Raw genomic sequence first — 27,432 nt, 5'->3', positions numbered from 1 at the left:
TATTCATTTTCCTGATCCTGGCCATTCTAACTGGAGTGAGGTGGAATCTTAAGAGTTGTTTTGATTTGCATTTCTTTTATGATCAGAGATGTTGAGCATTTCTTCATTTTGGTTTCTTCTTCAGAGAAGACTCTCTTTAAGTCTTTGGCCCATACTCTTAACACTGTCTTATGCTTATTGTTTCTTCCCCAAATGGGTTGCTTGTCTACTACCCTAAGAGAATACCAGTTCTGGAAAGATCAGCACTCATCCTATCATTGCACTGTCCTAGCAGAGTAGAAAATCTGCTTGACAGTAAACTTGGGGTTCTGTATCTCTGTATCTGAATGCAGCACACAGTGCTTACTCAACTAACCTGATCTACTGGATGACAGACAGGAAAAGGGGAACAATAAGCGAGAGGGCCTCTGGCTGAGGGGAGAGGAAGGGAGTGCTGCTGATGGGAAACACTGTCCCCATCCGCCCAGTACTGGGTTTTAAAGTCAGGGTGCCATGCTAGGTAGGCACTTATGATTTGAGCAATTCCCTCAGCCCTTTTTGCTTTTGTTATTTTTTTGAATAGCGTTTTGATTTTTAACCTAGTCTATCCAGAACCACAATCCTATGTTTATTCTCCCTATCACAGCTGGAGTGATAGATTCTAACACTACACCCAGATTTTATTAGCGAACTCCCTGTCCTTCTTCAAGGCCTCTATTATAGGCATGAATTACCATGCCAAACTCCAAAAGGTTAAAATAAATTTTTGCAATTACAGCTTACACACTCATGAATGTGTTAACAGGTGGGTAGTGACCTACAATAAATATTCATATTAATTTATTTTACCACTTTAACCTTAAAATGCTGTTAAGATAAACATCTATTTATTTGTTATTATTATTTTAAAATTACAGGTGTAAGTTTGCTGTGTTGCCCAGCCTGTTCTTAAATAACTGGGACTCAAGTGATCACCCTTAGAATCCTACTCAGGCTCCTGAGTCATCCTAAGAGGGAGTTTCAGCCCCATTCCTATATATTTTTGATTAGTTAGAAAAGAATTTCAAATGTGGAACTGGATCTGAGTCTAAACATTTTTAGAAATTTAATAATTATTACCAAAATACTTAGGGAGTGTTCTGTAACTTTTACAAAATATTTTGGAAAAGTAAAAGGCTAAGAACTGAGCGCTGTGGCTCACTCCTGTAATCCTAGCTACTCAGGAGGCTGAGATCTGAGGATCTTGGTTCAAAGCCAGCCCAGGCAATAAAGACCGTGAGACTCTTATCTCCAATTAACTACTAGAAAGCCGGAAGTGGACAGTGGACAGTGCCCAGGCCCAGAGTCCAAGCCCTATGACAAAAAAAAAAGGCTACATGGAGTGTTACACATCAGGGTTGGAAACTGTGGAGTCTGCCTTTATTCCAGAGTGTGCTGTAGTAATTAGCCAAATTGGGTTATCACAGTCTCTTAGGTAAGTTGGACAGGTAAAATGTGGATGGAGGAGGGCCTGATTCAGTGATAGGGCCAAAAACCTTGGAAGTATTTGATATGTCAGTCATTATATTTTGCTCTAGGTTGAAGTGAGGGAGGTATGTAAGTTTCACCTCCAGGCTCTCTTTGTCAAGAGCTATTGAAATACCACTTCCTTGGGAAGCCTCCCTGTGAGTGCACAAGGAGAGGTCCTCTTCTTATCTGCTCCAATGAGTGCTTCACAGCACTTGCTACCCAGATAGTGTCTTAGTGTAATTATGGGCCTAATGCATGTGTTCTATGCTGGACTTCAAGGTGTGAAGAACATGAATTATATTTGTATCATTTACCTGTGTATCACCGCAGTGACAGAAAGCCAGTGTCAAAAAAATTGATGGCAACTCACACACATAGACCCATACTCGGTAGAACTCTGTGCAAGCCTGTTTTAAAGAAAACTTAAAAGTGCTCAATGTAATTATTTGAATTTGCATATCTGTACATAATATTTTTGGTTTGCTTGTGTGTGTGTGTGTGCATGTGTGTGTGTATGTGTGTGTGTCGGTCATGGGGCTTGGACTGAGGGCTTGGATGCTGTCCAAAAGCGCTTTTTTTTTTTTTTGCCAGTTGCAGCTTGGACTCAGGGCCTGAGCACAGTCCTTGGGCTTTCTCAAGACTAGCGAACTACCACTTGCACCTCAGCACCACTTCTGGCTTTTTTTCTATGTATGTGGTACCGAGGAATTGAACCTGGATCTTCGTGCATGCTAGGCAAGCACTCTACCACTAGGCCAAACTCCCAACCCTGTGTCCAAAAGCTTTTTCTTTTTTTTTGCCAGTCCTGGGCTTGAGCTCAGGGCCTGAGCACTGTCCTTGGACTTTCTCAAGGCTAGAGCTCTACCACTTGAGCCTCAGCACCACTTCCGGCTTTTTTTTTCTATGTATGTGGTACCAAGGAATCGAACCCGGGTCTTCATGCATGCTAGGCAAGCACTTTAACCACTAGGCCAAACTCCCGGCCCCTCCAAAAGCTTTTTCACTCAAGAACAGTACTCTAACACTTTGAGTCACAGCTCCACTTCTGGTTTTGTAGTGTTTAAGTGTAGATAAGAATTTCATGGACTACCTGCCTGGGATCCTCAGATCTCAGCTTCCTGAGTAGTTAGGATTACAGGCATGAACTACCAGTACCCAGCCTGCTTATTTTTGTTGTTCCTGCCAATTCTCTTAACAGGCAGTAAACATGGTGTGGTTAATTTTTCATTAATTCAGTGTTTTGGCAGAATTTTATCCAATCCCTTCTATTATCTCCATGCTAATACAAAAAATTTAGAAAACAAAGATTCTACTGATGGTTCTTAATGGCCACTAGCTCAAATAAGATTGTTCAAGTCAGCTTATGACTTTCTGACACAAATACATTATCATTTCTTCAGAAATGATACTTGACATTTACTTCTAGAAATGAAACCAGCAGAGGGAGCATAAGAACATAAAACTAGTTTCTTAAATCTGTATGGGTTAGAAAAGGTAGTTTTGGCATCTGGACGTGACTATCATTGCCCCACATTTCTGCATGACCTTTTGTATTTTAAGAGACAGTGATTGATTGGGCAAATGGTCACAGTTTCACTGATTCCCTGCTCCCCCCCATATCAAAGATGTGTCTGCTCCCAGGTCAGGAATCTGGAATGTTCAAACTCCCAAGAGAGCTGGGAGTGTAGCCTAGTGGGAGAGTGCTTGCCTCCCATGCATGAAGCTCTGGGTTCAATTCCTCAGTACCATATACACAGAAAAAGTAGAAGTGGTGCTGTGGCCCAAGTGGTAGAACTCTAGCCTTGAGAAAGCCCAAGAACAATGCCCAGATTCCAAGTTCAAATCCAGGACTGTCAAAAAAAAAAAAAAAGCTTCCAAGATTACTCTTATTTATTTATTTATTTATTTATTTATTTATTTATTTATTTAATTTTGGTGTCAGTCCTGGGGCTTGGACCCATGACCTGGATGCTGTCCCTGAGCTTTTTTGCTCAAACTGGCACTCTATCATTTGAGTCACAGTTCCACTTCTGGGTTGTTTTGTTTTGTTTATTGGGGGGAGGAGGGAGTTGATGCTTAGATGAAGATAAGAGTCTAACAACCTTTCCTGCTTGGAGTGGCTTTGAACTGTTATCTTCAGATCTCAGTTTTCTGAGTAGCTAGGATTACAATCAAGATCCATATGCATCCAGAGTTCCAAGGTTATTCTTAATGGACCTAGTTTAACTTGAAGATTTTTGGTCTCTATAAAAACTTCTTCCCTGCCAGGTGCGGTGGCTCATGCCTGTAATCCTAGCTACTCAGGAGGCTGAGATCTGAGGACCAAGGTTCAAAGCCAGCCTGGGCAAGAAAGACCATGAGATTCTTATCTCCAATTAATCACTAGAAAATTGGAAGTGGCACTGTGGTTCCAGGGGTAAGGCAGAAGCCTTAAGCTGAAGAGCTCAGGCCCAGTCTTTAAGCCCCATAAGTCCCCTTCCCCCCCCCCCAAAAAAAAAACCAACAACAACAAAAACCCAAAAACCTCTTCCCCAGAATTCTGTGTGGCAGAGTATACGACCTGTCAGGGTCTAGAACAAAACAATATGTCTGAGTCACTATGGAATCACTGAGTGTTTTCACCGTAGCTTAAATGAATAAACTGTGCAGTTAGCAGCTAGATTAGTGTTGAGCAAATGCTACTTTCTAGCATGATAATGAGTTGAATCCCTTACCTTATCTCAAGGACTCATTTCTCTTCTGGATGTCTCTATACTGCCTCCTTTTTTTTTGCCCTTATGCCCAGTGTTCCATCCTAATATGGGGACCTAGCAGTGCCCAGGAGAGTCACACTTTTGTAAATCCCCAAACCTCTGGACTATGCTGTCTACCTTTACCTGTACAGTTTCTTCACTTCTTTCCCATGAACTTGACACTTACTCATCTCTGCTAGGGAGGCTTCCTTCCTGTCTCTTGCCTCCTTCCAAGTAAGTCATTCTTCTGTACTTGGAAGTGCTCAGCACTTGCTTTCTCTGTCTGTGCCACTATGTGCTATAGTTACAGACTAGCTTGTGTCTTTCCCTGGCTTATGAGGAATTTGAGGACAATGACTATGCCTTTTATTTCTATGGCTGGGTGCTATGGCTGAGGTTGACATGGGAGGGCAGAGAGGATAAAGAGAGGAGGGCCCAGGGTAGATCTGGGGATTCAAAGAACCAGCACCCAGAACCAACTGAAGGAAATGGGAAAGGATAGTTCATAGATGTGAAAGAAGGGCAGGGACAGGAATAAGGAACAGCCACAATGCAGAATACTGCTGAAAGTATGACAAGGTGTAAAGCATATTCCAGCAGACAGTGGGTCACCTCAGGGAAAGAAGCTAAAGTAGAGCCACGAAGGTAAACCCCAGACTGCAGGAGGCCAGGGAAAATGGAAAGTGAAGATGGGGTAACTGGGGAAATTATATTCTTTAAGAAAACACTGCTGTTTGCAACCTGCTGAATGAACTTTGAAAATGTTTCAAGGCTGAGTGAAATTCACAAATGGGCAAGTGCTGTATGATTCCACTTATAGGAAGTAACCAGAGTAGTCAGATCCATATTCAGGAAGCAGAAGGGTGGCTGCCAGGAACTGAGGGAGTGGAAGAGGGTCACTGTCTAAATATACAGAGTTGAAGTTTCCAAAAGGAATAATATTCTATGATGCATGGTAGTGATGATCACACAACCTGAATGCATGGAATGCCCCATCAATCAGAATATTTTATAATACATAATAAGATAGTAAGCTTTTCATTAAGAACAGTTTACTATCTATCTATCTATCTATCTATCTATCTATCTATCTATCTATCTATCTATCTATCTATCTATCTTGCCAGTCCTGGAGCTTGAACTCAGGGTTTGAGCACTGTCCTTTAGCTTTCTCAAGGCTAGCACTCTATCACTTGAGCAACGACAGAACTTCCAGTTTTTTCTGTATATGTGGTACCAAGAAATCAAACCCAAGGCTTCATGCATGCTAGGCAGCACTCTACCACTAGGCCATACTCCCAGTCCCTACAATTTTTTTTTTTTTTTTTAAAGAGACTCTGTAAGAAAAGCAGAGGACCTGGAGTTGAGAAGGTTTTAGTTTGTTTTCTTAACAGGGAGGCAAGAAACTTAAGCTCCTTACTAAATTGAGAAGAGCAAGCAAGTTAAACAGGGTAAAAAGGGAACTCATTTTGGTATGTAAATCCTGAGGTGATTCAGCTTGGGGCCAGAGAAAGGCAGGCTCCTCCTGCACAGAGATGAGGAAGGGTAGAGAAAAAAGTTGTTTGTTAGGGCAGGGAAAATACAGAATGAGTGAGAATTTTTCTCCCCAAAAGCTTCTGCTTTAGAAGGAAGAGGTGGGGACACAATGGAGAGTCAGGGAGGAGAAAAGGGAGGAATGAAAAGCTGTTTAGGGGACTGACTGAACAAAAGAGGGCACTGAGCACAAGTTAAAGGAAGATGAGATAACTCTGTGCACATAGCTGGAAAATCACAATGCTGCAATGGTAATGGTGGCCTGTCCCATGGAAGTGATGGTTTAATGATGGTATAAGTTTCAAGGAAATACACTTGCACACCAAGTATATAGTTTTAAAAAGAAGGTAGACAGAGTCTGAATCATGGCCCCCAAGTTTGCTGAAAAGGTAGAACACTCTCAGTCACAGAAATGACAGTGCTAGCTAGAAGCATGACTAAAGTAATACACCCTTGTTCAGAAAGTGAGTACAGCTAAGATACTGGGGAACCAAGAGAAGAAAGAGCAAGTGGAGTGTAGTAAAAGATTTAGGGAAATGAGGTGACGCAAGTCCAAAGTGAAATGGAAGTTTTGCATTTCTAAGGTGAGACAGTTCTGGCCGCTACCAGACCCCTGGTTGGCCACAATCTATGTGTCTCAAAAAGATGGCCAATAAGGGCAGGTAACTGAAAGCAACTTGAAGGTGGAAACAAGAGGATCATGGACCAAAGCTAGAATAAAAGCTATCAAAACCCTATCTCAAAAAGAAGCTGGGTTGTAGGGTTGTAGTATACATCTGTGATCTTAATTACTAGAGAGGTGGAAGTAGAATGATCATAGTTTTGAAACCCTGCACTAAAAACAAACTAAAAAATGCATGGGGCATGGCTCAAGTGGTAGAGCAGTTGCCTAGCAAGCTTAGGACCTCCCAGTATGTGAGGGTGAGAGAAAGGAAGCACATCAGAGTCAATGAAAAAAGGTTGGAATCCTATCCACAGGGGAAGTTTCTTGCAATCTTCCTTGCAAGGTCACAGATCATTAAGGTGATCTTTTATGACTCTTTACCCTTGGATTTAATTTTCCCTTTATTGTACGTCTCTTTTCCTTTAGGAACTCTCTTATGAGTGGACTGGTACTATCCAGCTTAACAACCTCTTTCCATCTACTGTTGTTCTTATATGACATTCTAAACTGAGCATTATTCCTGATCTATGCTAAATCATGGGTTAGTCATCTGCAAAGAACATAAAAGCCCAATAATGACCCTGGCAACAGGCAGTGGCTCATTTCCTGGGGTCAATATTTTCTAAAGCCAAGGCTGCATCCTAAAAATGTTAGTAAAACATGAATCATCATCATCTATTCAAGTCTTTCAAAGACCAAAAATAACTGCTTTCTATCACCTTCCTTAAATGATCATAAACAGACCAGAAACAAACGAAAATTCAGGTTATCAACTTCAGGATCCATAAGGAGGGGAAAGATGAGCGTGTCCCTTTTGATGTTGTCTAGCTAGCCTTAATGAGAGCATTTTTTCTTTCCATTTCATTTTTCTAGCATACCTTCTTTTCATTCCAAGAGTGGCCAGACAGACTGGGGCAGCTGTCCTTTCAGTCCTCTGGAGTTAGAGCAGTTGCCACCTTGTCTCAAATGTCTCATTAATTCATGATAACACTGACTTATTCAATCTGTAAAAGCTAAATCACCAATATTTTTCTAAATAGATATTTTCTCTTGTTTGGATTATAGAGACAATTTTTTGAGATAATCTCTTACTGAACAATCCTGAAATCATTTATGCGTATCCTGTTTCTTTGCCTAAGCACAGGTTGTGCTTTGCTATTTTCAAACCCTATCATGTGAACAGCAGAATACACAGCAGGTGATAGCTCACTGTGAGGTTTGTATGGGATGATTTTGCTTTGACTCCTACCTGTGTGTCCTCTGAAGCTGGTAACTAGCGTGCAGTTTTCTTGTTCCAGTTTGAGGATTGTTACTTGGCCTGAGTGGTCACCAATAAACACATGTCGGGTTTCCACATCAAATCTGTCATGTAAGCATTAAGGAATGTTTCTCAAAACAGAAGGCACCAAGCAGAAGGGGGATCATGAGGGAGAGAAACAGACATAAATTTACCAAGAAATGTACAAATGGCATGCTGATGGAATTTGAAGACAGTGCTGAAAGACATAAAAATGGAGTTGACAAAACGAAGGACATACTGTACCAGTGGGCAGTAGGATTCAACGTGTCAAAGATGCCACTTTTTTTTTTTTTTTTTTTTTTTTGCCAGTCCTAGGGCTTAAGCTCAGGGCCTGAGCACTGTCCTTGGACTTTCTCAAGGCAAGAACTCTACCACTTGAGCCACAATACCATTTCTGGCTTTTTCTATGTATGTGGAACTGAGGAATTGAACCCTGGTCTTTGTGCATGCTAGGCAAGCATTCTACCATGAGGCCACACTCCCAGCCCAAGATGTCACTTTTTAGTATGCTACTTTATAAACTTGATAGAACCTTACTGAAATATCTACATGTTACTTTCCAGAGCTAGATAATGTACATTACAAAGTTCATATAAAAAATAAGCGAAATAGTGTGAAAATAAGACCAGAGGATAGGGGCCAGGAGTTTGACCTAGTGGTTGAGTGCTTGCCTAGCATGCACAAAGACCTGGTATCACATACATAGAAAAAAGCCAGAACTGGTGCTATGGCTCAAGTGGTAGAGCTCTAGCTCTGGGAAAGCCCAAGGACAGTGCCCAGGCCCTGAGTTCAAGGCCAGGACTGGCCAAAAAAAAAAAAAAAAGACCAGAGGATAAAGGGGAGAAGAATCGAAGCTACTGGATAATTAAACATGGTATAAAAGAGAATTTGAAGACAGCTGTTTTTCCTTTTAAGCAGGGGATAAGGGCTAAATATACTCTAATGAAAATATTTTCTTACTACCTTTAATAAAAAGGATTTGCATTTTTAACTGGAAGCTGATAGGGCATCAGGACTTGATGCCTCACACTAATAATTTCTCAGTGATCTCCAGAAACCTGTTAGTTGCACGTTTCTCTGGTGCAAGTCCTATGGTTTCTTCTTACTAGGATTTGATTTTTATCATTCACTTACTTTCAGTTTTGCATTCACTGAAGGAATAGTCTTTCCAATGTGAGAGGCGTGTGCCTTTTTAAGTCTAAGTATTTTTTATTGTATCATTTCCCCAATATGAACATTTTTGTACTTTTAACCTTAAACTGTGCCACTGTAGTTGATGGTAGGGCTATGGCTTCTTTTTGATGATCTGCAGGTGAAGGCTAAAACATGTTATCTGGAATCCTTAATTTGGTAAATTTTCAACAAGTCCAATCCTGTACAAATGAGTCTCCATGCCTTTCATCAGGAGTTTACCTAGGGACCACTGAACCACTGAACCCCAAATCCCTGCCATAAATATAGCTAGTGATTAATATCTTTAGAAGCAGAACTTAGCCAGGCATGGTGGCTCACGCCTTCAACCTTAGCTACTCAGGAGGCTGAGATCTGAGGATCAAGGTACAAAGCCAGCCCGGGCACAAAAGGACCTGAGACTCTAGGAAGCCAAGTAGGCCTGGGGCTTGGCTCAAGGGTAAGGTACCTTGAGCTGAAGAACTCAGGGACAATGTCCAGGCAGAGTCCAAGCCCCATGACCCACCAAAAATAAATAAATAAATAAAAGAGCAAACAAGATGAGGAAGAACACAAACCAACTATAAATGAAATAGTACTGTACATGATAAATGAACCCAGCAGCGGACTCCTGCTCCTTTGCAAGGCTGCTTACAAAGCTGACAAAGTATTTGGGATCCTAGATTTTGAGAAGGTTCCCACATTAACTAGAAAGAGTGATCTGTTATAACTACACAGGTCATATGGCTTATGTTGAATACCTACTTTGTTTTTGGAAGCCTGGAATTTTGGTATATGCTAGGTAGAAGCTGTCTATGTGACTTCTAGGCCCAGTTTATTTTCCCCCTCTTTTGAAGGGGGCTCTTGTTATGTTTCTAGGCTAGTCTGGAACTCACAATGGTCAACCTGAGTGTTGAAATTATGGGCACGTACCACCACATCCAGCTAGGCACAGAGTTTCTAATGAGGTTCTCTAGTAGACAGCACATAAGGATCCTATTTCCAGAGATCTATCCTAGCAAACTAAATAGTTCATAGCTATGCACTCTGTATAAAGTTGGAGAACAGCCAAAAAGCTCATCCACTGGGGCTTTCCTGAATTAACTATTACATCCCATAATAAAATAGTAAGCAGATTAATATTCCAACAAAAGACCTTCATAGACTACTGCCACCAAGATATTTCTAGGATTCATTATTAAGTGGATGAAAGAAGTCAAAGAATATGAGACTACCCTAGCTATACTATCTTTGTGCAGGGGAGGGAGGGGTAAACAAAAGGTGTTTGTTTGCATGTGTGTGCATGCACTTTAATGAGAAAAGGAGTCACTTGTAAGGATTAGGGTCTGATAAAAATGGCTGCTCCTGAGAAGGGAAAAACAGGTGAGGGGACAGGGATGGAAGACAAGTTTCTCTCATTATAATTTCTGTTTTGGAAGCTTGTACCTAACTGGCATATTAAAACATAAATTTTTAAGTTTTTTATTGTTATTATGAACATGGTGTACAGAGGGGTTCCACAGTTACATAAGACAGGTGAAGAGTATATTTCTTTTTGCACACTGTCATTGAAAGTAAAATAAAAATTGAAATATGAAATAAAGTAAAATGAATCAATCGATGACATAGCCACATAATTGAAAAAACCATTTCAAGTGACTTTATAACACAATATTTTGACAGGGTACGGGTGACATGCCACCATTAGAAAGATTAAGACAGGAGGATTACTTAAGCCCAAGATTTCAAAACGAGCCTGGGAAGCAAAACAAGACCCTATCTCAAAAAGAAAACAAGCAAAAAACATTTTGAATATGTATCCTTGGTAGAATATACTGTAAGGATAAAAGGAAATCTAAAGAAATCTGAACTTTTGTTGAATTCTTACTATTAATGATTACAATATCACTTGTTATTTTGAAGTAATTTAAATATTCCATAAAATAAATGAGGAGTTATATAAAACAAGATTTTCTGGCCAAGATGAAAGGATCAAGCACAAAAAGAAAGTAAAATACCTATGCTAAATTTGAGTGAAAATAAGGAACTGATAATATATTTTGTTTTAAAAGGTAACACACACATACAACTTCCTAGCTTCCTCTGAATACTATTATTATTATTATTATTGCCAGTCCTGGAGCTTGAATTCAGGGCCTGAGCTCTATCATTTTGTTTCCTCAAGGCTAGCGCTCTACCATTTGAGCCACAGCACCACTTTTGGCTTCTTCTGTGTATGTGGTACCGAGGAATCAAACCTGGGCCTTCATGCTTGCTAGGCAAGCCCTCTACCACTAGGGCAAACTCCCAGCCTGAATATTATTCTTTACTGAAAAAAAAAAATAGTTGATTTCAAGACTGGTACAGGAAATGGTCATCATGAGCCTGAGACCTTTTGTGCCAGGAGGTAAAGAAGGCACCATAGATGAATGGGTGCATAGCCAGCAATTGAGGAGTGAGGGGGTACTGAGGGAAGACAGGAGAGCATGGAGGCATTCAAAGCAATGAAAAAAATATATGTATGACCCTGCAGTGGTGAATATATGTCATTATGTATTTATTCAGACCCACAGAATATAGAATCCTCATGGATGAGTTGTAACATAACCTACAGCATGTCAATACATGATTATAGATCAAAATAAATGGATTACTCTGTTGAAAGGGATATATATATAGGAAATCTCTGTACTTGCTATAGTTTTACTGTGAGTTTAGAACTGCTCTACAAAAGAGTTTTTAAAATTAATTATAAAAGCACATACAGGGCTAGGGTATGGCTCAGAGTGCTTGCCTATCATGTATGAGGGCATGGGTTTGATCTTCAGCCAACACACACACACACACACACACACACACACACACACACACACTGGAGCCAACATGATGTGCTTCTTACTGGCCAAAGATGGAACAATTTAACAGTTAAAAAAGTAACATTTATTAAAATATACTGAATATACTATCTTAAAAACCTTAAAACAATTGGTATTGGTGCCCTCAAAAATATCTCAGCCATGTCAGGCGTAGTGGCTCAGACTCACGCGTGTAATCCTAGCTACTCAGAAGGCTGAGATCTGTGAATAATGATTCAAAGCCAAAGCCAGCCCGGGGAACTAAAAAATAAGAATGTGGGACTCTTATCTCCAAATAATCACTGGAAGTGGGGCTGTGGCTAGAGGGGTAGTGTGGTAGCCTTGAGCTTAAGAACTCTGGGACAATGCCCAGGCCCAGAGTTCAACCCCCCTGACCCATCAAAAAAAAAAAAAAAAAAAAAAAAACGATCCCAGCCAGGTGCCAGTAGCTCATACCTATAATTCCAGCTACTCAGGAGGCTGAGATCTGATGGTCAAGATTTGAAGCCACTTGGGGCAAAATGTCTGTGAGACTAAAGACAGAAGTAGAGCTTTGGCTTAAGTACTAGGATTTGAGCACCAGTCCTGAATGAAAAGCTAAGGGATACCACCAAAACTCTTAAATTTAAGCTCCAATATTAGTATGAAAAATCTGAGTGAAATCAGGTAGGCAGAAGTACTTTGTAAACTCTCCAAGGGATAGGAAGAGTAAGATATTTTCTTCTCTCCCTTTTCTTTTCCTCATTATTATAGTTATTCTGGCTGATACTGTTATATGTCACAATATCTGAAGCAGATCTGTAGCTAAAATGACTGAAGATTTGAAGTTATTCAGAAGCTGATAGCCCAACTTCTAAACTGGTCAGTCTCTGGACTGTTGAGTGTTGGTTATTTAAAAATGCCTACTTACTTCTCTACCTAGAGGTGTGAAAGAAGAAAAAAGGTCTGAATTTAATCTAATTTATTCTGTCACTTGTTGACTTGGATGAATGACTGAGGTGAAGATAGGAGAGAATTACTTCATCTTTGGAAGTCTCTTCCTACCTAGTACCACTAAGCTGTCCAATTCAAAAACAGAGGTTACAATATAATTCTCAAACTTTATACTGCTTCCTCCTTATACTAATCAACCTTTAAAGGTGAAGGGCTGAGTGTGGTGGTGCACACTTGTAATCTCAGCACCTGGGAGGCTGAGGTAGGAAGGCTGAAAGTTTGAGGCCAGCCTGAGCTAAACAAGACTGTGTCTATCCAAAAATCAAAAGTGGGAGGTGGTAGGAAGAAAGGGGTGGGACAGGGGATCCCATGAATAATGTGTTTTATTTAAAGCGAGGTGATTTAAGGTGATTCTTAATAGTGTAATAGTTTATCTATTAAGAATTTGTTTACTTCCACAATAGTCATTTTTAATTTCATCTTTCTAGTGAGAAAAGGATGAGCCTATACACACACACACACACACACACACACACACACACACAAATGAGCATATTGCTATACATCTACACAGAAACTACAGCACACCTTGTCTTATCATAGAAATTTCACTGATTATGAACTTTGCAAGCATGGAGGTAAAAATGAAAAAGCAGGCCTCACTGCTTCATCTTTCATTTGTTGATCAATGATCTGTTTCCATCTACTTCCTTTACCAACAGGTGGAAAGGCTACTTAAAAGGAAACAAAATGCAACAAAAACCTAATAATCCCAGAGTCCTTTATTCCCTGTACTGGAAGCAGCATCTACATATGTTCTGCATCAGCTGGTGCTGAGCTTTCTGGAGCCCAGCCAGCCACAAATGAGTATTACCCAGCAAGTCTAAGAGTTATCCCTTGTAGGGATTCACCTTGAACATCTGGACTCTGATGACTTGGAGACAAGAACAGCACTCATTCTACAGATGCTAGAAAAGTCATATGCCTAGAGTAAAGCTTTCAGCTTTGCTAACCTATTATGGTCCTGGCAGGGTAGCCTCTCAATAAATATTTTAAAAGTGGATGGAACTGAGCTGTCTCCCCAAGCACCAAATAAAGATTTACAACATTAATGTCTATAAGGGAAATGGCTGGCATACAAAAACCAAGAGGTTGTATTTTGGTGATGATTTTATTTTAATGTACACCTGGGCCGTGTCCTGTCCAGATGTCAGAACCATGTTACAGTTCTGTGTCACTGTTGTCAGCAGGGTCTATTATTCCAAGTGAAGTTAACTTACTCCACTCTTACATAACTAGTGTATTAGCAAGGCCTCTGAGCATCTTTCACACTGGCCAACTCAGCATATCACAGGAACATTTCATGTACATAACCCCAATTTTCATGACTCAGAGATCAACAGACAAATTCTCACCAAGGTGTTTTGTCCGGCAAAGGATACTGCAGGCCTGAGGCCACGGCGCTGGTGCGATAGCCTCCCAGGCGTTGCCCACTCTCAGAGCAGTGCCAGGCAAATTGCTTATCCTGCCCAGTGCTCAGCACCCACTCAAGCTCCAGGACAAAAAGGACCATTGTCACTCGGCTCTGATGTGCTGGAAACCAAGAGACAAACAGAAAAAACAAATACAATGTATAAAGAAAGCATCCTAAGGAGACTTGAAAAGCATGCTCCATAGAAGAATAACATTCCTTTTCCCTCCACTCTACCAAAGGGCTGACAAGCATATGCTATTAGGGATAAGGGAAAACAGGGGAGGGATTCCCTTGTAGACAGGCATGCCTGAATTGCTTTTTGTTTGTTTTGTTTTGTTGGTCACGGGATTTGAACTCTGGGCATGGGCACTGTCCCTGAGTTCTTCAGCACAAGGTTACCGCCCTACCCCTTGGCCTGGGCATTGTCGCTGAGCTCTGCAGCTCAAGGTTACCACTCTACCCCTTGAGCCACAGTATCTCTTCCTGAGCCACAGTGTCTCTTCCGTTTTCTAGTGATTAATTGGAGATAAGAGTCTTGCAGACATTTGAGTGCCTGAGCTGGCTGCTGATCTTCAGATCTCAATCTCCTGAGTAGCTAGGATTATAGGGATGAGCCACTGCATCCAGGCATGCCTGAGTTTTCGTGTATTCTTTATTATAATGATTCATCTCTTTCTGTTGCTCTCCTACTTCACTTGTGCTAACCCAAGAATCATTGCCTCAAAAAGCTTCAAAGGCCTTGGCCACATTCCTCAATATATTAGGGTTGCTAGACCCGGTGTGATTGTAAAAATAATCAGGAATGATATCTGTAATGTCTGGCCATTTTATATGTACTTTCCATAAAATTAAAACATGTTCTTTTTCTGTTCTGTTTCTGTTGATGAAGAGTGTTCCAGAAACTCTTAATGAAATTCCAGATGAACAACATTCTGTTAAAATATATAGACAGGAAGGCAGCCTGATAAAACGAGAATGAAATGTTATGTCAAAAGACAAACATATAAGATAATGAATTCAGTTCTGGGTCTTGAACTCAGGGCCTAGGCTTTTTTCACTCAATGATAGTATTCTGCCACCTGGGCCCCACCCTGTTTCCTGCTTTTTGGTGGTAAATTGGAGATAATGCCTCATGGACTTTATCCTGCCCAGTCTGGCTTTGAACTGCCATTCTCAGATTACAATCTCCTGAATAGGATTTTGAACATTTATAACTTGTATGAAAAGATATTTAGGAGTTTGTATATGAAGTCACATTTTTAGTTAGTCTTCTTTTGACCTTAATGGTGGCTGGTTCTCTAGAAGGTACATACAATTATAGAAAGTCATAGTATTACTGCTTCCATATTCCCTGAGATTCTTTTTGTTGTTGTTGTAGTTCATGGGATTTGAATTCTGGGCCTGGGCTCTGTCCCTGAGCATTTCAGCTCAAGGCTACCGCCCTACCCCTTGAGCTACAGCCCCACTTCCCATTTTCTGATGGTTAATTGGAGATAAGAGTCTCTCCGTCTGTCTTAAGTGCCCTGGCTGGCTTTGAACTGAGATCCTCAGATCTCAGCTTCCTCAGTAGCTAGGATTACAGGCGTGAGCCACCAGGCCTAGCTTCCTAATGTTTCTTAAGGTTTATCTAACAGTACATTTCTGGGATAAAACTCACTTTTTAATGTTTTGTTTTTTAAATTACTACTAGATTTTGTTAAATTGAGAATGGTAGACTAGTTTTTTGTTCTTGTTATTATAGAGTTTTAGCATCAGGAAATACTGATTTCATAGAATGGGATGGAAAGTCATTTCTCCAAAGATTGGGATCATTATGAAATAATCTTCTTTATCCTTGGTAATCGTCTTTGCTCAGAGATCTTTAATATTAAGAAAACTATCCAACTTCATTTTAATTAGTGTCTTCTTATGATATGCCTTCTTCCATTTTCTGAATTTATGTCTTTAAACGTCAAGTGAGTTGTGAACAGCTTATATTTGAGACTAGGATTGTCATTCAATCTGACAGTCTGACTTTTTAATTGGCTTTAGATCATTTATTGCTATTGACAATGTTATATTTAAATCTACCATCTTGCTGTTAGTTTTCGATTTTTCTTTCTTTTTTTAAATTTTTTATTGTAATTAATAAAAGGGTTACATGATATTTGCCAGATAGAAGGTGCATTAATTCACATACATTGATACCCTTTCACAGTTTTCTATTTTTCATGTTCTTTTTCCTTGCTTGTCTTTTTCTCCTCTTGGAACTATTTTATGATTCTATTTTTATTGCCTTGGTTAGCTTATATGCTGCACTTGTTACTTTAATGACTATTCTAGGATTATTTGTAATTCTAGGATTAATTGTTAATAGTAACCTACTGGAGTCTTCCTTTAACACTGCATGTATATATAGTATAAAAACTGTTCATAGAAACTGTATGTTTTTATTTTTCCTTAGCTCCTGGCTTTTGTACTATTGCTCTCACAAATTTTCATTTTTTTCATATAATATGAACTCCATGGCACTTTGTCACTCATTTTACTTAAGTACCTAATGTTCTCACCTAATGTTCTTACCCAAGAAACAAACTAAACAGTTACTGATATTTTGGCACTTTTCATTCTTTTGAGTAGATGATCATTTCCCTTTGACATCACTTTCTTCCAAGGACTTCCTGTAACACTTCTTCCAGTGCAAGTCTATGGGTGATTAATTCATCTAATTTTTATGTCTACAAATTGTTTTATTCCATTTTTGTTTTTGCTATAGAAACCTCGGTGCCAATTGTCTTGTGGAAGACAGCATTTGCATTTATTTCTAGCAAGTATTTCATGATTACCACTAATCAAAAACAAATTTTCACAGCCCTTCTAGCTCAACATAGTTGGTTTTAATTTGCATTCCAGGGCCAGGAGTTTGGCCTAGTGGTAGAGTGCTTGCCTAGCATGTACGAAGACCTGGATTCAATTCCTCAGTATCACATACCTAGAAAAAGGCAGAAGTGGTGCTGTGGCTCAAGTGGTAGAGTCCTAGCCTTGAGAAAGCCCAAGGATTGTGTTCAGGCCCTGAGTTTAAGCCCCAGAACAGGAAAAAAGCATTTTTGTGTTCCAAACCCAAAAGTTTTCGGGTGGGTTTTAGATTTATCAAGAGAAAGGTTTCCTTCCTATTCAGCACTGTAGTAAGGAATAAATTTTCTTGTAGCCTTTGGGTCAATGAGAGAAGGGCTTCTTCCCCTTTCATTCCTTGTAGATATAGTCCTTTATAAATTTTCTATGGTAATCTTGGTTCTAGTGTTTCACCTCCCTCAGGCCAGAAACCTTGTCTCTGGTCCCAAGTACATTTTCATACTCAAGCATTAGCCATTATTTGGTTCCCTTTATCTCTATAAGACAGCTGTAATATAAGCTCCAATGTCTATTACTATGAGATTTAGTTCTCACTGCTCTGCAACTAGAGAATTTGGTTCTTCTCAAGAGCATATCATCACATTACAATAAACAACTAAAACATCAAAAACTGTTGTTTACTACCATTTTTGCCTCTAGATGTTTGCAAAGAAAGCTTCTATAATAGTCTAGCTATCAGTTTTTAAATAATCTTCTTGCAGATAAAGTAGAAACAGATGAACCATATTTTAAGAGATTCCCTCAAATAATGATGCCTAAAGCTTGGTTTCTCATGAGATGCTCTTCACATGTGCTTCTTTGAGGCCAATCTGTATTTTCTGTTTGTTGTTTGTGCTTATACTGGGGCTTAAACTCAGGACCTTGTACTTTCATTTGGCTTTTATACTCATGGCTGGTACTCTTCCACTTGAGCTCTTTGCTGGTTAATTGGAGATGAGTCTCTTGGACTGGTCTGCCCAGGCTGGATCCAAACCTCAATTCTAGGTCTCAGCCTCCTGAGTAGCTTACAGGCACAAGCCACTAGCACCAACTTCAATCTATCTATCTATCTATCTATCTATCTATCTATCTATCTATCTATCTATCTATCTATATATATTGCCAGACCTGAAGCTTGAACTCAGGGCCTGGGCATTGTCCATGTGTCCATGGACACATTTTGCTCAAGGCTAGTGCTCTGCCATTTGAGCCACAGCACCACTTCCAGCTTTTTCTGAGTATGTGGTACTGAGGAATTTAACTCAGGGCTTCGCGAATGCTAGGCAAGCACTCTACCACAAAGCTACCCTTCCTGCTCCTCAATCAGTATTTTTAATAAGACAATAGGCAAAAACATATTTTAACAGGCATACATCTACAAAAACCATAAAACTTAGTAGGAATTAATGTATTAACTATAGTAGCAAAATATCTTGATAAGCTGAGATGATGAACTAAATAAGATGATGAACGACATATAAAGTTTAGGAACTAAAATAAACAAAAACAAAAACAGCTTCAAAACTGGTCATGGTGACACATACCTCTAATGCTAGCACTTGGGAAGCTAAGGCAGGAGGATCATGAATTTCATGTGAGGCCAGCTTGGATTACATCAGTGAGATTGTACTAATAAAACTTCCACCCATTCTCCCCCAAAAAGCTGAAAAACGACCCCCAAACCCCACAAAATACTGAAAAATCCAACAAAAGTATAGGATGTAGCCTAAAAATTCCAAAGAGAACTTTTGAGGTGTTAAAGGCTCTATATGAACTACAGTATAAAATGGCTGCCAGAAAGTTCATCTTTGTTCTATGACAAATCTGAGAGACTAATCTGAGTTAACTAGGAAAAAGTTGGAAGTAGAGGTGTGGCCAAGAAATAGTGTATCAGCTTTGAGTGAAAAGCTAAGGGAAAAATAACAGGCCTTGAGTTCAAGCCCCATTATTAGCTGAAAGCTGGGGAAGGGAAGAAACAGTGTCCAAGAGGGAAGAAATTCGATTTTGTACTTAGATGACACACAGAAATTAATGCTGTGTATAACAACTTACCTAAAAGTTAGTGGCTATAAACCATCAACCTTTGTTATCTACTTTCTGTGGGTTAGAAATCTTGGTGCAGTTTGGCTGGGTGCCTCTGCACTAATGTTTCTCAGAGGCTGTAATCAAAGTGTGAAATGTAGCTGAGGTCTCATCTGAAAGCTTAACAGATGGGAAGTCTGTTTCAGAGCACTTTCACATTATTTTTCTGGGCTGAACTGGAAGAATTAGGGTATCAATGGATATGAACAGGGCATCATTCAGTTCCTCAGCACACAGGCCTCTCCACTGGACTCCATAGGCTAGCAGGTTTCCATCCAACACACAAGCAAGAAAGCAGCAGAGGGCAAGCACAATGGCCAGTCCATCTGAAACCTAATATTAGAAGGGACTGTCATGATTAGCTAAATATAGGTTTAGCTCACACTCAGGGGGAGGAATGTGAATGCTAGGAGACAATGCTCATTTTAAAGGTAGCAATCACACCAAGTCATGCTTTTAAATGGATCTACTAGCACAATATGATACATCAAATTCGTGGACAAAATAATTTCAATGCATTTTTAAAGAACAAAAGCTCAGCTGGGCAGGTGGCTCATGCCTATAATCCTAGCTACTCAGGAAGCTGAGATCTGAGAATCAAGGTTCAAAGCCAGCTGGGGCACTAAAAAGTCCGTGAGACTCTTATCTCCAATTAACCACTAAAAAACAGGAAGTGGGGCTGTGGCTCAAGGGGTAGGACAGTAGCTTGAGCTGAAGAGCTCAGGGACAGGGCCAAGGCCTGGAGTTCAAGCCCCATGACCAACGACAACAACAACAACAACAACAACAAAAAGAACAAAAGTTCGGGTTACGAAAAGCAGAAAAGCGTGAGTTGTAAAACGCTCAAGTGTTTAATTTAAAGAAAGTTTTAAAAAAATGAAAGGAGCAGTATGGATGGATGGCACCCCCTGCCATGCTCAAGGAAGACTGAAGGTGTCCTGAGAGTAAAGAATCAAGCAGCTCCAATAACAAAAGTGAAATTAATAGTTTTAGTGTGTTTATCTCTTTTTATTCCAATTGGCTCCAGCCCACAAAGTCTGAAAAAATGTACCTTGAGGGAAAAAAATGCAGTACTTTATGAGTCTGTCATTTTTTTTGCTAATCTTCAGATGCTGAAAATCATTCTATATCCATACCTGTCATTTTGGATTTGCATAAATGTCTTGAAAGAAAAGTCTAAAAAGGCAAGGGCTGATTTAGTGTGCATGAACATGCCATAAAACATTTCAAACCTTAAAAAAAAAAATGAAAGAAGGGCCAGGAGTTTGGACTAGTGGTAGAGTGTTTACCTAGCATACACGAAGACCTGGGTCTGATTCCTTGGTACCACATACACAGAAAAAGCTGGAAGTGGGGCTGTGGCTCAGGCAGTAGAGTGCTAGACTTGAGAAAGCCCAAGTACAGTGCTCAGGCCCTGAGTTGATGCGCCAAGACTGGCCAAAAAAAAAAAAAGGAAAGAAAGAAAGGAGAGCAAAAAAGACTGTTGTATTCAGTTTTAGTCATTCCAATAGGCTGAGCAAAGACCAACAAAGGAACATTTTAATATATCTATCACACAACAGTGTAACGAACTATTTATCTAGCCATATTCTATTATAGACTGCTTATACACAGATACTCTACTTCTTGTGCACTATTCCAATCCTGAGTTACTATAACAAGTAAGTATTCAATAAATGTTTGATGAGTGACAAGTAGAAAATTGATTATTTAGAATAATATGATGGGAAAATGAATTCTAGTTTTAAATTTTCAAATAAAGATCTTAATACTTGGATCTTTTTCAAATCAGACTGGGTTGCTATGTCTCTGGAAATATTAGGAGAAATGCTGAATGATCACAGGAGAGGAATGAGGACAAGAGATCTGGATTATAAAAAAGATCTCATGTTCTAATTCAATGACACTGTTGTTCTCAATAAAGAGATCCCTATGAGACATCACTCTTGACTTCCAGTATGACAATGGCCAATATGCCAAAGTTGAAGACCCGGTAAAGACTTTAATCCTATCTCCTGGACTGACTCCAGTTCCTGAGCCTGTGGTGCTTCAAGGCACAGTGATTTAGGAAGATAAAAGCTATGGGCGAGAGAGTCACAGTGACCTGGTCTAGCTGTGTACTTGACAGTAATATCCACAATTCTTCTAGCCTCGGAAACTCAGTCCCCATACTACCTCTAAGGGCTTTGGTTTTGTTCCTCTGACTAAGGAAAGTAAGTGCACAGAGAATCATCGATAGATAGTTTAAGGATTGAATAATAAATACTTCCTCCCACTCTCTACCTTGATAGTCTTTCACAGGAGTCATCTTGTTATAATCTTCTGACAAAGTAAACTCCTGTAAAAGAGAAAAAAAAAGTATTAAGCAAAAAGAAACCCTTTAAAAATTAGTAACTATGTTTCGTTAAAACCAGATTTTATAAAGCCAGTATTATTATAGAATTACATCAAACATTAGTATTTTGCCAATCAGCTCAGCATTTGTGTACCTCTCTAAAAGAAACTACAATTACAATTCAATGCAAGTATAACAATCTTTACCTTGTAACCCTTCAACGGACTTTAAAATGTATGCACTGGGGGAAAAAACTGCATCAAGTTCATCATCTTGCGATTTGGAAGATAAACTGGATTCAAAGTATTTTTCTCCATAGCTGAAATTTTGCCAGTGAGCAAATAGATGGCAATTTTGTAGTGGAGAATTAGGTATGTGAAAGAAGCTGCTGCTAAATGGATAATCTCAAGGCTGTTTCTTGCGCATTCCTTATATCTAGATATGTTGCCCAGTGCCTTGGCACTACAAGAAATCAATAAATATTTGCCAATTATGTGGTAGGCACCTCTCAATTTGATGAGATCAGTTTGGATATCAACTGTACTGTTCATATATTGCACACTGTATATACTTCCTGAAGGAACACATAGAAGGTGAGTGTGTAGGTTTAATTCAATCACCTATGTAGACAGTACTGTATAGGTACAAGTAGGCAAGTGCTGGCCTAGCTAAGTTTTGAGTCCTTCAGCTTCTTTCAAATGCAAAACATCCACATATTCTTTAAAAAGAAGTTGTCAAACACAAAGAAAGCTACAAAGTGTACCGAAGTAATGTTTTTATCTGAGTTTAAAAACAGAACAATGAATCTTTTCACAACATTTGGAAGCATCTCGAATTTTTCTCTAAGGACTTAAAAATGAGAAGGGGTGGGAGGACAAATGCATAAACTCCTTTCTTACAGTCAGGTATTTACTGAGTTCATACAAATTATATAACCTTAAAAAGAAAATAATTACTGTATTATTTTTGCGATAAATATCACAAAGGCAAAGGGAAGGCGATGTGAAAGAGTATACTGAGCAAACATATTTCTTTGGCTCTCTATTTTTGTTTATTTTTTATTTTTGCCAGTCCTAGGGCTTGAACTCTGGGCCTAGCCACTGTCTCTGGGCTCCTTCTGCTCAAGGCTAGCACTCTACCACTTGAGCCATAAGTTCACTTCCAGCTTTTTTTGTGATCAATTGGGGATAGGAGTCTCACAGACTTTCCTGCCTAGACTGAGTTTGAACTATGATCCTTAGATCTCAGCCTCCTGACTAGATAGGATTACAGGTGGATACTGCTGGTGCCTGGCTGGCTCTCGATTTTAAAATTCAAACCCCATTCAGACCTTCTCTACAAATAAGATTTGTTCCACAATGATTTTCTCCCTTATAACATCTATCTTTCTTTCTTTCTTTCTTTCTTTCTTTCTTTCTTTCTTTCTTTCTTTCTTTCTTTCTTTCTTTCTTTCCTTTTGCCAGTCCTAGGGCCTGAGCACTGTACTTGGGCTTTCTCAAGGTTGGCATTCTACCACTTTAGCTACAGCACCACTTCTGGCTTCTACATATGTGGTACACCAAGGGCCTTTGTGCATGCTAGGCAAGCACTCTTACCACTAGGCCAAACTCCCAGCCCCCCTTATAACATTTTTCACTATATCATTTTTAAAATTCTTATCATTATTCCCTTCAAAGAATAGCACTGTATCCATTTCTCATTTCTGAACAATTAGACTCACAGATGGAAGAGATCAGGCTAAGTCTAAAAGAAATACCTGCCCCCCAAAAAGTTAACTGATAGTCATTGACTGATTACAGGGAAACCTTAGTTTGCTAGTTGTCACTTAGGCTTAAGTTACTACATGTTAAACATACAGAAATCATTCTATGGCTTTGACAAAAAAAAAGTCACCTCAGTTCCTTTTGGAATAAGACAAGGTATAAAATAAAACAATTCAGCATAGATTTAAGACATACGCATAGATTTAAGATATACACATACAGAATAAAAAATTACCAGTGCACTAGTAAATCTAACTTTTCATTTGTTTTCCTGAAATAAAAACATGCAATCTTTGTGAACATTTGGGAGAATATGTCACTTTTCCTTATTAGCTTTTAATCACAGAAGTCATGTTATTCTACTGGGTGTCTAGGGGCACATCTGTAATCCTAGCTTCTCCAAAGCAAAGGCAGAAGATTGAGGTTAGCAAAAGCCTGTCTCCAAATAAAATACAAATAAATAAAAGGGTTGGGGATATGAAACAGAGTAGAAGGGGGAGAAATGTCATAGCATAGGCGAGGGGTAAATGAGGACCAATAGCAGAATGTATTTGTTGGCATATGTGAAAATAGAACAATGAAACACTTTGAAGTGGTTAAGAAGAGCTAAGGAGGGAAGGGAAAGTATAGAGTATGAGATTGATGGGATACATTCATACCATTTATACATATGTGGAAATATCGCAATGTAACACACCCTGTGTAACTAATGTATGCTTAAAAAAAAAGGCTCTAGTATAGCTCAAGTGGCAGAGCCTTTACCTAGCATATAAAAGGCCAAGGGTTCAATCACCAGTACCCCCAAAAACAAAAACAAAACACACACACACACACACACACATCATATGCTATTCGAAGAGACTTAAGAAGCATAAACATTTAAAGGTCCATTGTGTACCATTTCTCAAGAGAAATATAATGAAAAGTATTATACATGTAATAATATATGCACTAAAACAAAATCTCAAGACTTTTGTGATGCTGCTTTTAACAAATATTCCAGGGGTACATAATTACTAATATCAATCTTTTTGGTAGATGCATAAAATGTATAATGTTCTTTCATTGATTAATGTTTGTATTATTTCCAGTTTCACTATAAATATTAAATTAAACAAATATATATCAAGCAACAGCACTATAAAAGGTCAATGAATAGAACTATTGAATCTGATAACATGACCATTTAGTATGTGATAGATATTGCTGAATTTGAGTTTTCTGAAGAGTGAATCTATTACTATTCAAATAATATAATGTTAAAGTCTGGCTAATGTTAAAGTCTTCCTTAAGACTGACCAAAGAAGGTTGGAGTGTGGCTTAGTGGTGGAGTGCTTGCCTAGCATGCATGAAGCCCTGCGTTCAATTCTTTGATACCACATATACAGAAAAAGCCAGAAGGGGTGCTGGTGGCTCAAGTGACAAGAGTGCTAGCCTTGAGCCAAGTGTTCAAGAACAGTGCCCAGGACCGGAGTTCAATCCCCAGGACTGGCAAAAAAAAAAAAAAAAAAAAAAGACTGACCAAAGAAGAAATTAAAGATACATACATTTTAAGTTATGTTTGGATAAAATTTCTCTTTTCATCTTCTATTCTATCCTTCAACTGTCTAGCTATCACCTAGTTCCTCATTATAATAAACCTCACAGAACAGAATATGAAATGGAAAAGTTAGTAACTGTCCCCTTTGAGCAACCATAGTTAACCGTCTGGTATAGTATGCCACACTGCATACTTGGACTTGAACTCTGGGCCTGAGCACTGTCCCTGAGCTCTTCAGCTCAAGGCTACTACCTTCCGGTTTTCTGATGATTAATTTGAGATAAGAGTCTCATGGACTTTTTAGTGCCCGGGTTGGCTTTGAACCGAGATCCTCAGCTCTCAGCCTCCTGAGTAGCTAGGATTACAGGTGTGAGCCACTGTGCCCAGCTTTGTGAAGTATTCTTTCTGATGGTCTGGTAGTAAATACTCCATAAAATGAATATACCTACTTTATGTTAGTATTTCCCATTCAAATGTACTTATCTGCTATTTGCTTTTACTATTACAACTGTAAGAAAAGCTAACATGTGGGCTGGGAACATGGCTTAGTGGCAGAGTGATTGCCAGGCATGCATGAAGTCCTGGGTTTGATTCCTCAGTACCCCATAAACAGAAAAAGCCAAAAGTGGTGCTGTGGCTCAAGTGATACAGTGGGACAGTGCCCAGGCTCTGAGTTCAAGCCCCCGGACTGAGGAAGAAAGAAAGAAAGAAAGAAAGAAAGAAAGAAAGAAAGAAAGAGAGAGAGAGAGAGAGAGAGAGAGAGAGAGAGAGAGAGAGAGAGAGAGAGAGAAAGAAAGAAAGAAAGAAAGAAAGAAAGAAAGAAAGAAAGAAAGAAAGAAAGAAAGAAAGAAAGGAAAGAAAGAAAGGAAGGAAGGAAGGAAGGAAGGAAGGAAGGAAGGAAGGAAGGAAGGAAGGAAGGAAGGAAGGAAGGAAGGAAGGAAAGGCGGAAGGAAGGAAAGGAGGAAGGAAGGGAGAGAGAGAGAGAGAGAGAGAGAGAGAGAGAGAGAGAGAGAGAGAGAGAGAGAGAGAGAGAAGAAAGAAAGAGAGAGAGAGAGAAAGAGAGAAAGAGAGAAAGAAAGAAAGGAAGGAAGGAAGGAAGGAAGGAAGGAAGGAAGGAAGGAAGGAAGGAAGGAAGGAAGGAAGGAAGGAAGGAAGAGAAATGAAAAGTCAACATTTACATGCTAAGGTACATGTAAGAACAGAAGGTTGGTTCAAAGATCATATACATTTCATGTTGTACTAAACACTGCCAGATACTGCCAGATAACTCCCCCTTCTACCTTAATATAAAAGCATATTTTCCCACAGCTTCTTAACATTTGATGGTAATTGTTTCAATTTCTGCCAAACCAATGCACACATAAAAATAGTATCTTATTGTGGATTAATGTGCATTACTACTGTTTACAAGTTACTGTACTTTTTGTAGGCTTACTTGACATTTTTATTTCTTAAATGGAAATTTTTGTCCAAATCTGAGTTTAACCTCCTTCCCTAAGAAACCCAAATCTTAAGTCTAATGCTGAATTTAGAGGTGAAATGTCAGAGTGTAATTGAGGGAAAGCAAGGCAGAGAAAGCAGACAAATCCATGAACAGGCACTCCTACCAAACTGGCCAAGCTTCCATAGAAGTCCAGCTGCTGCTCCAGTGCACAGAAGTCTCTGGACAGACAGAACTGAATATAACATTTAGAAAGAATCCCCTATAGGAAGGGGTAAGGAGATTTACTTGCCAGTTAGTTCTCACCCACCTCCCTTTGAATTTTGGTTACAGCTCTATGGGCCTTTAGCTTATCTCTCTTGAACAGTAGTACTACATAGCCCTGTTTGCAGTCACTGTGATGTCCGATGATTGGCCCAGCAGTGCTGGGCTTCCACAATACAGAAAGTGGCAAAGGAAATCAGAAATTCAGAGCTTTGGCCCACAGGGTCAAGGGGCGGGGTACGGGAACACAGGCAGAGGGACTGAAAATGAGAAACCTTGGCCAAATAATAACTAGAACAAGACAGAACTGGCAAGTAATAAAGTGCCTTCCATTTAAAGCCCTGAATTAAAATCCCAGTGTGTGTGGGGGGGAGCTATATATTAATAATATTTGCTATTATTGTTTTCTTTGGATAATTTTCTAGATATGAAATTAATGTCAAGGTACTAGATTAATATTACCAATATATTTTTCTAGATGATTTGTGCCAATTTGTGCCTCTTTATCAGTATAAAATTGGGACTATTTTCTTCAATTCTAGCTAATATGTGTATTCTAAAAATTACTAATACTTCAAGCGAAATGTAGCTTAAAATTTTTCTGATGCTTCAAAATATTTATTAGCCCTTTATTTCTATCTGCAGGATTTTCATGTTTCTTACAGATTGATGACATCATCCTTTTACCTTTTCCAAACACCACTGTTGTTTTATTTGTATTTAAGTAGCTTTTCTCAATCCTCTGAAGCATTGGATTTTACATAATGAAATAAAACAATATAACAATACTTTCCTTTCCACTGTTTCACGCTTACATCTTTTTATAGAATCTATGGAAATATCCTCTCTATTTAGTACCTTTGGAGGATACAACTTCAAGGTGCCATCTTGGAAACAGAGACCAGGCCTTTATCAGATACAGAAACCATGGGGTCCTTAATCTTTGACTTCCCAGTATCCAGAATTATGAGAAATAAATTTCTGTTG

The 27,432-nt window shown here is 39.3% G+C and overlaps 1 protein-coding gene across 5 annotated transcripts in view; it reads right to left on the bottom strand.

Annotated features, from left to right (window-relative positions):
• The window catches only part of Wdfy2 (WD repeat and FYVE domain containing 2), a 229,439-nt gene that overhangs the window by 21,262 nt on the left and 180,745 nt on the right, over nucleotides 1-27,432 (bottom strand). For 4 of the 5 annotated variants that reach the window (XM_090342201.1, XM_090342199.1, XM_090342200.1 and 1 more), the window contains 3 exons: nucleotides 21,386-21,440; nucleotides 14,118-14,268; nucleotides 7,667-7,779 (listed from right to left, as the gene is read on the bottom strand). In XM_090342201.1, coding sequence (XP_090198327.1) covers nucleotides 7,667-7,779; nucleotides 14,118-14,268; nucleotides 21,386-21,440 — 319 coding nt within the window. The remainder of the gene's footprint in view (nucleotides 1-7,666; nucleotides 7,780-14,117; nucleotides 14,269-21,385; nucleotides 21,441-27,432) is intronic. The other variant, XM_090342202.1, reaches the window with a different exon arrangement.

This window comes from Megascapheus bottae, chromosome 11 (genome assembly GCF_031878675.1).
Source record: "Megascapheus bottae isolate mThoBot1 chromosome 11, mThoBot2.hap1, whole genome shotgun sequence".
NCBI lineage: Eukaryota > Metazoa > Chordata > Mammalia > Rodentia > Geomyidae > Megascapheus > Megascapheus bottae.
Note: the sequence above shows the minus strand (reverse complement) of the source record. Positions and strands in the feature narration are given on the sequence as shown.